This window comes from Echinops telfairi, unplaced genomic scaffold, assembly GCF_000313985.2.
Source record: "Echinops telfairi isolate 266 unplaced genomic scaffold, ASM31398v2 ScPeMD7_7400;HRSCAF=8409, whole genome shotgun sequence".
NCBI classification, from domain to species: Eukaryota; Metazoa; Chordata; class Mammalia; order Afrosoricida; family Tenrecidae; genus Echinops; species Echinops telfairi.
The window spans coordinates 48035729-48051591 of record NW_022111300.1 but is presented as its reverse complement, the minus strand read 5'-3'; the positions used below and the strand labels follow the sequence as shown (position 1 = coordinate 48051591).

The following is a 15863-nucleotide window of genomic DNA, read 5'->3' as shown; positions in this document are numbered from 1 at the left end:
TCCTCAAAATTACACTTTTGTTAGTTTCACAAAGTAAAAGAGTCAAGCATGGTATGATATCTTAAGACACGATCAAACAATTTTTTGGTGGAAAGTATTAGGAGTTGAACTGTTCCTCGATACAGATGTTGTACATCTAACTCCTCTACCCGTGGTTAAAAGCCCATTTGAGAATGGGTCCTTTGCCATGTTAATGAGGCAGTATCTGAATATGATGGGTCTAGAATTCAGCTCTTTGGAAACAGAAAAGAACCGATTAAACAGCTCTTTGAGGGAAGGTAGATGCCATGCTACCTGAAGATCACCATGATAGCCAAGCACTCGAGGCTGAAAGAGACCAGGGCCTTCCCTCGGAGCCAACAGAGAGAAAGCCGTTCCCTAGAGCCAGGGCCCTGAATTCAGATTCCAGCCACCTCAACCAGGAGAACATCCGTTTGTTCTTTATTACAGCAGCACTAGGCAACGAAGTCACCCAGAAATATCTGCTTGCTCATTCTGAGAACGAGCGCCTAAACTGTGCTGAAGATAAAGTAACTTTCACATTTTCAGCTGTGTCAAGGTGACCGTACCTATCAGAATTTCCCCTCCACCGTTTACCTGAACGTTTGTGTCTTGTTGAAGTGAGGATTCAGGAAATGGGAGGATTCAAGGATAAATGCAACTCCCGGTGTGTCTGCTGCTGTCTCACTGACCCAACGTGAGCACACAGCTCATGAGACGTCCCTTTTCTGGATGTGGGAATATTTTTGTTGATTTGTATACAGTTCTTTTGTGCCAGAGAACAATGAATCAGACATCAGGAGTGTTTCAGCCTGTCTGAAGCACAGCCACCTCACTTATTTGAAGCAACTCGCTGAAGCCAGTCAGTGGAGAGTCTGCACATCTTCCTATGCCCCCATCTAGGAACGCATTCCCGTTCCTGTAAGATGGACCCTGGGAAACCACCACAGACACAATACCTGTTAGTGTCTTCCCTTTTTTCCGGTAGTAAACACCGAAGATGACAGCAGAGACTAATGCCCCGGAGACGAAGAGGAGCAGGATAATCAGGCTGGGCAAGTAAATCTGGGGTTCTGTATTGGAAGAAAGTGAGAACAGGATCAGAGAGCAAGCATACTCTGCATCCATATCAAAACTCAGAATCAAGGAGGTTGGACTGCAGGAGAAAACCTATGAAGCCCTCTAGCTGCTCCGACTTGACCTCAGTCGGGGTGCTCACAGTCTGCAGGGTGGAGTCAGACTGGCCCAGCTCTGCCAAGGCGACACACAGCCCTCATTTGCGGATGTTGGAGCTGCTGCTGTGATGACCCCCCAACTCACGGTAACCCCCATGGCTGATTTTGAAGCAGATCATCAGGCCCTTCCGGAAGCTCCATGGAGACCGGTACAGCCTCATTGCCACACACAAGCCTCACTGCATGTTTCCACCATCAGAGAATGCTAATCATGCTCAGCACACTCTCCAGCTTTCTTCTAGAAGCCCTCAGCATCTTTAGAAGATCAAGCTCTGTGGGCAAAAGGCAGCCCCTTATCACAGCTCTTTCCAAGAATAGCATGGCACCAGGGTTTTGCTGGTCACGAGAGCACAGACAAATGGGGAAGTATTTCCAGAATTTCACCCACAACACAATCCACACTCATTTTCTTCATCCCACGTTTGATCAGGACATTGAGGAAACATTCCCACATAGGCTCTTGATGGATTTGATCTGTTTTCCTGGTCTCCCATCTTCCCTCTTCGTCTTTGCAAAATAGCTTGCTATCCTTGCAGTCATTTTTGACATTGCCTTCCAAATGGTCTTTCTAAAGCTCTGCTCTGATTGTGAATCCAGAATCCTATAAAGCCCTGCTGCCTGCCACGTCTTAGTCAAGACTTGGTGACGCCATATCTCTGCTGCATGTGGCCTCCAGCCTCGGCAGGCAGGAAGGTCTCCTCGCACTGAGCGATGGCTATCTGGATATCTCCGCTGATGTCTGGACCCACCTCCACACTACTCACTTACCTGGAGTCACCAGTCTCACTGTTCACCGTGTCTGAAATGGTCCTTCAGACTAATCTGATCGACGAAAATGCTCCACAGATAGTTAAAGCCACAGTCTAACAATTTGTTAACTCCCGTTGACAACGCACATTTCTCTAGAAGAGATGATCACCTTACCATGTGATAACCATTTTACCATGTCGGGGCATTCTTTTTTTTTTTTTTTTTTTTTTTTTTTTTTTTTATTTAAACATTTTATTAGGGGCTCATACAACTGTTATCGCAATCCATACACACATCAATTGTGTAAAGCGCATTTGTACATCATTCTCAAAACATTTTCTCTCCACTTAAACCCCCGACATTAGGTCCTCATTTTTCCCCTCCCTCCCTCATGAGCCCTTGATAGTTTATAAATTGGTATTTTGTCATATCTTGCCCTGTCCGATGTCTCCCTTCACCCACTTTTCGGTTGTCTGTCCCCCAGGGAGGAGGTCACATATAGTTCCTTGTAATCGGTTCCCTCTTTCCTACCCATTCTCCCTTTACCCTCCCTGTTTCGCCACTCACACCACTGGTCCTGTAGGGCTCATCCGCCCTGGATTCCCTGTATTTTCAGTTCCTATCTGTACCAGTGTACATCCTCTGGTCTAGCCAGACTTGCAAGGTCAAATTCGAGTCATGGTAGTGGGAGCGGGGAGGAAGCATTTAGGAACTAGAGGAAAGTTGTATTTCTCATCATTGTTACATTGCACCCTGACTGGCTCATCTCCTCCCCGAGACCCCTCTGCAAGGGGATCTCCAGTGGCCTACTAATGGGCTTTGGATCTCCACTCCGCACTCCCCCCATCATTCACTATGGTAAGATTTTTTGTTCTGATGATGCCTTATACCTGATCCCTTCGACACCTCGTGGTTGCATAGGCTGGTGTGCTTCTTCCATGTGGGCTTTGTTGCTTCTGAGCTTGATGGCCGCTTGATTACCTTCAAGCCTTTAAGACTCCAGCATGTCTGGGCATTCTAATGTATGCTTGTAGCCTTTATTTCCCTTTTTGTACATATGAATACATTAGTAGTCATACATTCCAAAGTAGACAATGATCAATTTAACAGTATACCTGGAATTGAAATACTGACATGAGTGATAAACTGAACTGACCAGGGATAGAATGCAAAGGAGAAAAGGACATGAACCCCCTAGAGACACATTGGGGTACGTCTACCAACCACTGCTCTTTGTCAACATACCATTGGGTGGCTGTCTAGATGGCAGAGAAGAACTGCAGACCACATCTGATTTCTCTGTCCCAGGATGCTTTTCGGTCTCTCCAAGAATGGTACAGCTGTAGAGGACAACGGGGTAAGCTGAAGTCTTCTGAAAACCAAACCACCTTGAGCCTAACTAGTAAACTATGTCTGCCTCGGGCATTACACTCTTTTAAGACCGTTCTCTATGGGATCAAGTTGCCAAGAGCAACTCAAAAGGTTAGATAAGAGCTCTGGAGGCAATGAGGTAACAGAGGAGGGGCACTTTGGGAAAGGAGGATGAGAACGGGCACGCTCCTCACAGAACTTCGTCAAGGCCACTGAAGTGTGCGTACAGAGACAGCTCGATTGCTGTATGGTTTGTTTGGGTATTCTTCACAACGACAACAACATTTTTAAAAACGGAAAGTGAGTAAGGGGCATTAAATAGTGACATATGGTTTCCTACTACCAGTTGCTGCCAGTCAGCTCCAACTCACAGTGATCTCATGGGTGTGTGCTCGAGTGAGCGGGTGTGTAGGATAATCTTCCAACACACACACACACACACACACACACACACACAGTGCTCTGATTTTACATCTGCTTTAAAAAGCGGCAGGAGTGCCAGATGGATCAACTCCACTAGATTGCTTGGCTCTTCAAGAGAGGAACCCAAGTCTTCTTGGATGGTTGAATCCCTGTGCCATCCATGTCAGGAACGGGATGGCATACAAGTGGATGGATGAATAGACAACCACCACCACCCCACCCCCACCCCCCGGACAGAGGATGGTCAGTGTGGTGCCTCCAGTCCAGGGGGCTCTAAGGGCTTGAATGACCAGGACCAAGGGAAGCACTTTTGATGACTGTTCTTTTTTCCTCTCCCGAGTCAAATGATAATCTATATTCCTTTCCGTTTCAGAGAGGGTCATTTTTCTCTCAAACCTGAATAAAAGACAGGTTAACGATCTAAATTCGATCCAGACAATAAAATACTCTCCATTTTTTCAAGTTTGATGGTAATAAATATTTATGTTTTTAGAAATTCTTTTTGTAGAACACCAGGGGGAAACATCATGGCGCAAGAGATCAAATGGAAGTAGACAGCAACACGCTGACACATCAGCCGATTGAAGAATGGTATCAGAGTGGCTGCTATGCTTACTTCAGAGATGATATTCAAATGTTACTGAAAACAGGAAGCCTAATGTATCTATGAGAAGTGAGCGCTGCTTCCCAATGTTTGTCACTTTGAGTATCTTCTGGATGCACCAACACCACCTCCGCCATACGGATCTCCCTCCTCTTCCTCCATAGCCCCCCAGCCACCATCATCTCCCCTACCTTGGAAACCCCTTCCTCTGCCACCACCCCAACCACCCTCCCACCGCTGTCTTGTCTCTTTTGCCATCAGGGCATTTCAAGGGGTGGTGGTTCGATTTCATTCGGACTTCCTCCATGGTCAAGCACTCTGCCCACCAGCACCATAGTATTGGCACAAGCCGTTTTCTCCCGACTGGTGCCCCTGCTGGTCCTAATGATCTTGGCTAGATCTTCAGGAGCAGCAAGGAAATGTGCTGATGTAATAGTTGTCTTGGGTGGGTGACCGAGCATACGGCTTAGGTTGGTAAATTCTTGCTTTGTTGTCTGTTTTGACCTCTGCTCTATCAGATCTCCCAACGGACTGTCCAGTCACATCTAAACGCTTCACGAGCATGCGCCTGCAGCATTCATGCTCAGAGAAAGAGCATCGTGGGTTCTTTCTAGCTGTTCCGCCTCTTCCTGATTTAAATCCAATTCAACAGTGGTTTCCCCACATGGTTTCTCTGGACTTTTGCGAGAAGGTCCTTCACCTTTGCTGCCACTCGGCTTAGCATAAGCAGAACGTCGGAAGTTGTTGACTTGGGTACAGCAAGGGTGTCACAGATTGCTTTAACTTCTTAATGCATTTCATGATTTTCGTCTAGTTGAGATCTTGTAAGTTTCTGGTTCTGCAATATCTGTAAAGCTTGAAACTCCATACTTTAAAATAACAGGCTTTTCCAACAGTCGTCCTCTTTTAAACGGTCTTGGGTATGCCCTGATATGCGTGCAGAATATGGACACGCCATTTCTTTTACGAAATCACAATCCAAGCTGGAAGCTTTCTGGATCACATCTCGCAGCTGAAGGGACACTTTCTCCCAAGTTGCGTGATGATTTTATCTGAGTCCCGAGCCAAATACAAAGCTCTGAAAATTCAGGTGAAGACAGTCCACTCTCTGCTGCTTTGGCAAGGGGCCCCTCTTCTAATAGGAGGCCCTTATGCCCCAGTGCCTCGAGTGCATCCAGTGTGCCCCCGTCCAGCATAAGTGCCTGCCCTGGCTCCAGCTCTCTCCCCGTCCTTTGGCCTAAAGATGTTCAGCACTCATTGATGTCTGTTCTTTTGAAACCCAAAATACAGAAAACTATTTTGACATAAAACTAAGAAGGCTAGAGAATAAATATCTAAGAGCAACAAATATATTGAGAACTAAAAGAACCCTGGCATTGCTTGTTAGCACTCAGCTGTCAGACGGCACCAGGCACGTGCCGTGAAAGGGTCCAGGGATTCCACTGTTTGGATAAATGCTGTTTGTCTACGATTTTTCACTACAAAAGTGTCTCTTACTTCCAAGTAGAAGCCATGGGTCTCAGAGGACTGAATCGAAAACGCAACACAAAGTTCCTTTTCAATGGAGTTGAGGTCATCTGACTGGCTTCATTTCCAGCCACGCTGAACCCCCAGAAGTGATCCACTTTGAGCAAAGCTTAAAGAGGAAGCCTCTCCAAGCCCAACCTGCCTGTTTTCAACTCAGACAAGTCAAGGGAGGTCCCATTGCTCAACATCAGCCCAAGAACCTCTGCGGTCACTTACTTGGTCCAGGGTCTGCACTTATCCATGGAAGAAACGGCATCCGAGAAGAAGCCTGCAGGGCAAGGCTCGCAGACTGTGTCCTTGTTGAGCTGCACTGTCCGAAAGACGACCGGCAAAGAGAACAAGCAGAGAACAAACAAGGGACACTTAGAGATCGGTCAGGAAGCTGGTCCTCGAACCAGACGTCCTGCTCTGGGCCTCTTCTCTCCCTGTCCCCGTCCCTCACTCAAGTGTAACAAATACCACTGCTGGTCCCCACCATGAGTTCAGGAACTGAGTTCAGCAAGGTCACTGGCTCCACAGTAGGCTGCTCCCCCCTTGATCTGCCAGACAGGTGCAGGCTCTCGGTCCTGCCCCGGAGGCTGCCTCCTGGATGCCCAGCTGTCGGTTCAGTTCTTGGACTCTCGCCTAGCCAGGCTCCTGCCTGTGATTCCCTTCCTGCCTGAGTACTTCTTTGAAGGGCCACGTCTTGTTCTGGGCAGCTTAATCTCACACTTGTTGGAGTGACAACAAAGTTTTCTCCATTTACGTTAAAAGTGTTTTTAAAAAGCTCTAAAATCCCTGTTAAGTCTCTTCCCCATAAAGCTTTTAAGGGACTAGCAAACGCCTTCCACAAAGGGGCATGCAGTCAGTAGTTTAGATTCTGTGGGGTTTCTGGCTTCAGCCAGAGAGCAAGGCGAGCTGGAGATCAGTGAAGGAGATAGCCATGCTCCTATGAAACTCTATTTACAATACAAGTGGACAGGCCAGATGTGGAAGCCCGGCCTTAACGCACTGAGCTGAAAGCAGAAGTGGGCGGGGACAAGCACCCTTTAGTTACCTCTCCCATTTTCTTCATAAACTACATGATGGTGGGAAGAAAGCCCTTGTGGTCCCCTGCCTACTGCACTGACCGAAGCTGCCGCACAATGACCTTTTCAGTAATTCCAAGGAAGAGCCCTGGCAACCAGTGATGTCATAATCCGTCAACGGGCTGGTGCCCAAACCACAAATGACTCTTGAAATTAGTAGCACTTCTGTGATTTATTTTCAGGAATGAAACACCAGTAAAGAACTAAGTTTTTGCTACCCAAAGCCAGGTAGGAAGGTCATCCTCGGTTTCTGCAAAATCACTGTGCAAGTAAGCTTTCCCCGTGTAGCCAGAGGTTTGCATTTGACTGGCAACAATATCAACAGAAGCAGTGATGTCCAGTCTCTCGTGTAAATCAAGCAGCCCTTTGAATGAAGAACCCAACCTAGAAGAGTGGCCCTCCTCAAAACCACCATGGAGACAAGGTCTGACGGGGCCTCCTCTTCTGCCCCTCCATGAGCTGGGCCTTCCTGAGACTGCCAAGCACGCTCCCTCCCTCCCCCTCCCCCCACTGCGCTCCCCTCACTCTCAGAAGCAGAAGGCACCCCTCTGGTACAACCCGAGGCTGCAGGGTGCCTCACCCCAAGGATGCCCACCTAGCAAAGCAGCAAGTTGAGGACCTGGCCATGGCAAGACCCCACAATGGCGTCTGTCTGTCCCTGTCCAGGAAGGGCGCCGTGTGGGCTGAAATGGGGGCTTTGGGCCCTGTTGACTTGTTCTGGACTCACAGGAGGATGGCTTTCCTTCGTCTACCTCACCTGCGCTCTCCTGCACTCATCTCCACACACTGCACCACCCCTGAAGGAAGCTGCCTACAGGACTGGGTCGGGAGGAGACTTTCCCAGGAACAGGCCCAGGATTTCCTCCAGAAGGCAAACATGATGGGAGGCTCTGGGCTTCTAGCTGAAGCGCAGAATTCAGAAAGGAAGATGCCCTCCTGGGGAAATGATTCTAATCACTGAAAAATCCAATCAGACGTTTTCCCAGAGAAGGCCTGTCTGATTGGTTAACGCATTTGATAAGAAGGACTGATGGTCCCAGTCACACTGTGGGATGGACATTTTCCCCCACATAAATCGAAACAAATAAGATCTCCTCTCTCCCAACCCTGTCCAAGCACAGTGGGGTAACACAGGTTGCCTCTAACTGACAGGTTAACGGACATACTTAATGATCACTTGCTACGTCTTGAATAAACTGCTCTGGTACATTTCCTAGGAGGTGGGAAAATCAATGCGTTCAAGAAAAATGTTTTTTGGAAGTTGGGTGGCTTCCGTTTCTTGGCTTTCAGCAAAAGTGCAGGACGCAGTGTAGCTCTCCAGAGAGAGACCAGGAGGGACAGTTGCCGGGGGTGCAGCATTATGCATATAATTCAGAAGGTGCCTACAAACGCAAAGGATTGAATGGCATTGCTTTCTGAACTAGTTTATTATTTACCTAAGCAGATTTCTCAACACTCAACCCACTACCACCGAGTCAATTCCAACCGATAGCAGTCCTAGAGAACAGAGTAGAACTGCCCCTGTAGGTTTCCAGGCCTATCCATCTTTATGGGAGGAGAGACTCTCATCATTCTCCCAAGGAGTAGCTAGTGGTTTTGAACTCCTGACCTTGTGGTGAGCAGGCACAAGGTATATAACCCACTATGCCACCAGAGCTCCTTTACACATATGAAAACAAAAAGAGGAAACAGATCTGATATTGAATTGCAGCAGTAAACAACATTTAGCCATGAATATATGAATTTATTGGGAAAATGCCACTAGTTATGACGTTCAAAAGCTCTTATAACTTCCATGTAGCAAGATACAATAGAGCCATTTTCAATCAATGTGTAGCCATCACTATAATGCCAGCTCAGTCCAATGTTTTCAACTCTGGAGGCTTAAGTCATAAAAAAATTTTTTTAATTACGATTCAAATGGATGCACATTTATCATGCAAAGGAATAGGATGATTAATAAAAGCTTCGTGAGCATACAAATATCTGAGAATAGAATTCTGTGAACTGCCGACAGTGAAGAAAGATGGGTGTGGGTTGAGATTTCATGGAGTGTGTTCAAAAGGGTTACCGTGGTTAGAATTTCTTCGCAACAACGTTCCGAGCAGCTCGTTAGATGAATGAGTTTTTAAAATCTAGATACCCATTGGAGGATAAGTTTTTCAAAATTCTCTGAAGGGCTACAGAAGAAAACCGCCCGAGTGGCCCTTGCACTGTCCCCAAGGAGCTCCTTGCGTGATGTTCCCATCCTTGCGTGACTCTACGTGTGGCACAAGACAGAGCCTGGCCTGATGGTCTGCTCTCAGAATTCGCCTCTCCCCAGGGGCTTTGTCTCTTGTCACCGACCCCTCCAACATGCTCATAGGGGGCTACATGCTGGGCTGCTAACTGAAAGTCTGCAGTTCAAACCCCCCCAGCTGCTCCATGGAGGACACCCCATCTGCTTCTACAAAGAAATCCACCGGGCAATTCTACTCGGTCCTACAGGGTCACTGTGAGTCGGCACCGACGGATGGCAGTGACAGTTTTGCATGATCCCTTCCCCATCTCAGTGGGAATCTGAAGGAGTCAGAGATGGAACAGGTCCAGTGTCCCTCACCCCCAACTCTGCTCCAGAACACAGTAGTCCTAGGACAAGCACATGGAGACCGGGAAGGGAGAGAGTCAGAGTCGGGGGAAACCATCCGCAAGGCTGGGTGGAACGTGGCAGATTCGCAGCACTTAGGGCCAGCGGGCTGGAAGCAGATGTGCAACACCGGCGGGACTCCAACCGCCAGTATTAGCAACGGGATGAGCTCTGTGGCACGTGGAGCGTGCAACACACACGTGCAGACTGAACTGTGTCCCCCAAACGTCAACTCTGGGGATGCAGTTTAATCTAATGCCATGTTGAGGTTCTACAAGTGGAAGGGGGAATCCTATACCTAGTCACTTCTGGGCTAGAAAAAGGGCAAATTCCACCCTCAGACACCCAGGTACACATAAGCATAAACGAGCAGATGCCACACGAGAATCCATCACTAAAGAACTAAGGGGACAGACGGGGGCTCCTGGAGAGGATGGACACAGATGGAAGGCTATTTACATTCCCAGAGAACCCCCTAAACGGTGGAGCTCTGTCTGTCCCCCTCAGTCCCCTCCGGAGCCACCTAAAGTCACAGCTCTCCCTGTCCTCTGTCCAGCCTCCTGGCTTAACCGACAGACTCACAAACCCAACTGCGTACACGGGTGCTGGGCGCCGAAGCCAGGCGCGCACTCGGAGTTGCGGCGGCAGCAGGCGCAGTCATCGCTCCAGTGGTAACCGGCGGTGCAGGCGCAGCGCCGCGGGGCTGTGCGGTTGCCGGGCTCCACCGCCACCAGGGCCTTGCCTGTGGAAGAGAGGAGAACGATGGGGCACTTGGCCAGGACGCATCCCAGTGAGCGTGCCACCCCACAAGCACCATTCCATTCAAAGGGGGCCCACGCCAAGTTCTTCCCCTGACGATGCCTGGCCATCTCCACGGATTTCTCTCCAAACTCTTTGCCTTCAAGTCGGCTCCGATTCAGAGCAACGCTACCGGAGTGGGTCGAACTCTGCCTGTGGGTTTGTGAGACTATAACTCTTTACGGGGCAAAAGCCTCCTCTTTGTCTCACGGAGCAGCTGGTGGTTTAGAGCTGCTGACCTTGTGGTTAGCTGAGCAGCCCAACCAGAGCTGCATCCAGTTTGGTGGGATTTTTAAAGTCCGCTTTCACACTGGCAGGAGGGTACAGACTGGGCCTTTGTGCCGGCTGAGTATTTGGGCGAACGCAGACTAGTCCGACAGGCACGGCCACCTGATTTTTAGAAAACCCAAATGTGCTGGGACCTGTAAGAACAGCGTTTCCTGAAATCTAGGGACTCTGTACGGGAGGCTGCTTGTGTGATATGGTGACAAGACAGAGCCTGCGCGTCATGATTTGCTCTCAGAATTCACCTCTCCCTACTTACACCCCCCAAACTCCACGGGTGCTTTGACTCTTGTCACAGACCCCAACAATATGCTCATCTTCTCCCACCCACTCGCCTGGTCTTCCCCAGTTCTTGAGCCATCCAGGAACTGGGAACGCATCCACTGAGTGTGGACAGGTATGGGTGGGTCGGCGGTAAAATTCTTGCCTCCCGTGTGGAAGACCGAAGTTCAACTCCCTGCCAATGCCCCGCATGTGCCTCGCCACCTCCAGTCAGTGGCGCCTTGCGGGTTGCTAGGATTCCAAGCAGGTTTCTGCGGGGAGCGTGCGGACTAGGAAGAAATGCCCAGTGATGTGCCTCTGAAAACCGGCCCTGTGGGTCACAGTGGTCCTATAGGCAGCTGACCGAGGAGGGGATGCACAGAGCCAGGCAGCCCTGCTTTCCACTGTGCGTGGGGCTGCTGTGAGTGAGTGGGGGCCAACAACAGCACACATACATATGAGTGTGCATGTATCGGGGGTGGGGGTGGGAGGGGGGCGCTTCAAAAAGTTCGTGAAAAAAAAAATGCAACTGAAAGTTAATGGGATTTCCCTACAAACTTGTTGAAGTCCCCTCATATGTGTGTGCACACATGATTTACATCATTTAAAACAGACCTTTTACCCCTTGGGAGCCACCTCACCTGGATTGTCCATATAGCTGGGGAGCTCATATTCCTGCATATTAATAGGCATCCCGAGGAAAAAAAACAAGTCAGCCAACCAGAGACCTGCTCCCCCCTTTGTTTTCCCATGTTACCGCCAATAGGGAGAGACTATTTCCTATTCTCCTCTTTCCAGACCCAGGCCTGTGGCCCTGGGAATCTCCGATCCCTCTGAGTCCATGCTGCAAGGCCCAGGCCAGGGCTTCCTAATGTTCAGCAGTGCACACAGACAAATGGCAACTTCCTTGGAAAATTCTAATTACTCCCAGGATCCCCCTCAAAGGTAGGTGAATGAATGCCTGTTTAGCGATGAATAATTGTGAGGTGTTTCAAAGTCTCTTTGCTTGCCAGGCTTTGGGCTTTAATCTAGCTTGGCGGCAGACAGGATGCATCTTTCTTTCCAAGAGACAGCTGTGAGTCAAGGTCATTACTAGGCAGGAGGAAATACAAATGGCTTGGTCAGCTGCTTCTGCTCAGTGGAGTTTCCACGTAACCTCCTCCAACCTAACTCTGCCTTTAGAATAAACCAAAACTCACTGCCATCGAGTCACTTCCTAACCCACTCCACCACCACGGCTCCGCTGCCATTAGAGTAAATGTGATTTTACACAGAACCCTGAGTTCCCAGCACTGGAAACAACAACAACCTATACACAAGGACCCACCCTGTAGCCATGAGGCTCCCGAGCACCCAGGTTCAGATCTCTAAATAGTATATTTCCCTACTGCAGTCCAGAAATAGCTCCACATTCCAGGGGTGGAGCAGGAACTGTGCCAGCTGAGCATGGAAACCACGGGACTCTTAACGAGGGGTGCACTATCCAGAGTTACCGGTCTCTTAAAGAGGCTCCTCAAATACCAAACTCACTGCCATTGAGTCAACACTGACTCACGCCGACCCTACAGGACAGGGTAGAACTGCCCCTGTGAGTCTCCGAAACTCTTTACCGGAGTAGAAAGCCCATCTTTCTCCCGCAGAGCTGGCTGGCGGTTTGAACTTCTGACCAGCCCAACTCGTAACCACTGTGCCATTAGAGTGCCTCTAGAAGAGGCTCTGCTTGACTGCAAATGGGAGAATTGGAGCAGCAGTAAGGAGCCCACTGCCAAAGACTGGCGCACTGGATCTATGACCTCATGACGTTACTGCAAATGCTTTGGGGAAAGCTGGGTGATCCAGTCAGTACTTTGTGAAAAGTGGTACCCAGAGCTACAGAACCACTGATTGACCCAGCCGTCCCTAGGTGGGCGTTCAACTTCCATAAAGAGTAACAGCCTTGGAAACTCGCAGGGGACAGTTCTACCCTGTCCTACAGGGTCTCTGTGAGTCAGCATCACCTCGATGGCAGTGAGTTTGGTGTTTGAGTTTCCCTAGGTGTGCTCAGCCTCTGGGAGACAGAGAGTTGACGAGGGAAATTTCTCCTTGTAAAGCACCCCAGGTAATAATTGAAGAGAGGCAACATTTAGAACATCTGCACACGATGGAAATAAAAATGGACTTAGTCCAAAGTCATAAACCAGAGCTAATATCACAACGAGAGAGAGCCAAGGCTCTTCTAGGACTCCAGATGCAGTATGTCCACCAACTGGGGAGTCACTGTGAGAAGTGAAAGCCAGTCTGATCCACCTTCTAGATGCAGCGGCCGAGGTATAGGAAATGCTGCATAAAAGCCAGTGGGATATGTTAAATGCGATCTAAAAAATACAACCCGCAAAATCCAAATGGTGGAAATGCCACTGGAATAACAACAGGTTTTATCCAACAAATAAACGGAAGGGGGGGAAAAGAGAAAGGAAGAAACGTAGGAGGCATTTTGATCTCGATTTCTACAAATAAACTGTAATTAATAAAACATTTGAGATATCAATAAGTTGCTCGAACAGTAGCATTAGTAAAACACAGAGCTTAGTACCAAGATGTAAAAGTCTGAAGACCTGGTTTCAAGCCTCATTTTTTAATCTTGGAGAAGTCATTCAACTTCTCAGCGTCTCCACTACTTAGTCTTTAAAATGGAGTGACCATGCTACCTAAAAGGAATTTTAAGAAGATTAGATGGTGCTATCTACACACGAAGAAACATTTGGTCAACTGCCCAATGTCCTTCCTGGTTAAAGTGCTACATAAACCTACTCTAGAACAGCAATCTAAATGCAGGATTTGATCACAGGATCTCGGGGATCTGAAGCACATCCTTCCAGAGGTTCCATGGTCATAACTTCCCTCGTGCACTGCCCCCGCCCCGCCCCCCAAAAAAGGCACAGCACTGGCTGCATCAAAGAGCCCGTTTCTGTCGTGGAGTAGCTGTGAGGGACCGCAATAAACACTTGATCTCCACAGGCCCCACGGACACGCAGAGACTCACTCACCCACATCGCAGACTTTATGCAGCAAACACTTGTCCTCTTCGTTCCAGGTGTCCAAGTATTCATCGGGGCCGCAGGGCAGACATTCGCTGTCAGAGGTAGTAGTGCATTTAGAAGACATGTATTTCCCTTAAACAAAAAGTGGGGAGAAAAGCACCAACTTACTCGACCGATTTACACGATCGTGATGCCAAGCAGTCTTCAAACGGCATGACGTAGAAAACAAGGCGACAGCTACAGGGAGTGCTGCACCCTGGGCTCTCAGCCTCTGCAGGTTAAAAAACAAACCAACCCCAAACCTCTCCTAGGTTTGTGTCAACTGTAGTCACAGCGGTCAGGTCCACTGCTAGAACAGGACATCCTGTTTGACAAAGCGGAGGGTCCGTGACGATGAGGGACGCCCTCAGTGAGAGCGATGACTGCCACAAGAGCTGCCCACTGGCCTCAACAGACTACTAGTCATGAGTGTGCCGCAACGAGGCAGTCTGTTATTCACAAGGCCACTGGGAGCCGGGCTGACCCAATGACAACTAACAACAACAACAACAACAACAAACAACAAGTAAAAGATGACTCAGTGCCCAACAGTCGGCTGTGGGAGTAGGACAGTTTTCACATTGGACCCTGCAAAATGGAAGGTGGTTCTTAGAAACCCCTCCAGGGAGAAGGGAGTTAGGCAGGATGCACTCCATCGTCCCCCATCTTAAAATCTCCTCTATCCACAATCGGAAGAGGGAACTTCATTGGTCACTACAAGCTCCTGAATGACTTGGTTTGACCAGAGAGTCCTACACTCGCGCTCACGCTTGAAAATCATCGGTTCTTGGTTCTACTAATCCACAAAACTATTTGTAGCTGAAATGTGCACAGGGTCTTATTGTAAGGTAACGTAGCCTTTCCTCAAAAATATCATTCCTTCCCTAGAAGCCAGAAGAGAGTGAGGACCCAGGGGGCCTGGGACTAGAGAGAGTTGATCATTTTTCCAGCAGAACAACTCTGCACTGTGGTGACCAGTACACCTTCTGCTCCTCAGCAGGTAGGTGCGAAAAGGTATAGGGTGGGGGCCATTTGGAGCAGCTGGCAGACATGCACACCACAACCACAAACAGTGAAAATAGTGATTTGGAGATTCGCCCTATGCTTCCTATCTTGAAATTGCTCAAATAATGGCTTTGAACGTCTCCTTGCCTTCACAAGAGTGTTTTCGAAAATTGTCTTCCCATATGAATTAAATATCCGTTTCTGAAATTGCTTTAGCCTTTTAAGTGGTTTCCTCTCTGAGACGGTTTTGTCTTCAGAGTGACAGATACCTGCCACTTCCATAGAGACTCTACTCATTTTTTTAAAAATCTGGCAAGACAGTAAATTATTCCTTTGGTTAAAAAAATAAACAACACACCCTCACCACTGTTGAGGGAAGATGAAAGCTGGCTCAGAAGCACATACCTGGCTGACATTTGCTGCAGCACCGTCCAAAATGCTCATAATGCCTCTCGCTGGTACACAGTGGAGTAATTTGAAAGGTCACCTGAAAGGAAAATTGACACCAGATGAAAATGAGCACTTCTGGTGGAAATAAAAATTGAATCGCTAAGTTACACTGCTGAAAAGCATAAGACAATATATACCATGTTCTGTGAAAGTAAGGATTTTTAGATTCAACTGTGCTTCCTATTTTGCTGAAGTACAGTTTTAAATGTCTTCTTGCCTCAGCAAGGAGTATCCTGAAACGTCACTATACATGTGTCATCTCGCAGCCCTCCTCTCCCAAAAATATTCCAGTCCATTTATCCTAAAGAATATACAGAACCAACCACACGAGCACGGAAGCACGTTTATCCACACCCATCAAATAAGTCCTGTCTCACAGCGACCCTGTAAGACAGGAGAACC

The 15863-nt window shown here is 48.4% G+C and overlaps 1 protein-coding gene and 1 pseudogene across 1 annotated transcript in view; both read right to left on the bottom strand.

Moving 5' to 3' along the window:
* TNFRSF11A (TNF receptor superfamily member 11a) overlaps nt 1-15863 on the bottom strand; it is a 60535-nt gene that overhangs the window by 18421 nt on the left and 26251 nt on the right. Inside the window, exons 2-7 of the mRNA XM_045296068.1 lie at nt 15417-15498; nt 13974-14099; nt 10202-10345; nt 6127-6220; nt 3231-3325; nt 960-1073 (exon numbers count right to left, since the gene is read on the bottom strand). Of these exons, the coding sequence (XP_045152003.1) occupies nt 960-1073; nt 3231-3325; nt 6127-6220; nt 10202-10345; nt 13974-14099; nt 15417-15498 (655 nt within the window). The remainder of the gene's footprint in view (nt 1-959; nt 1074-3230; nt 3326-6126; nt 6221-10201; nt 10346-13973; nt 14100-15416; nt 15499-15863) is intronic.
* On the bottom strand, nt 4477-5579 carry LOC105978633 (annotated as a pseudogene).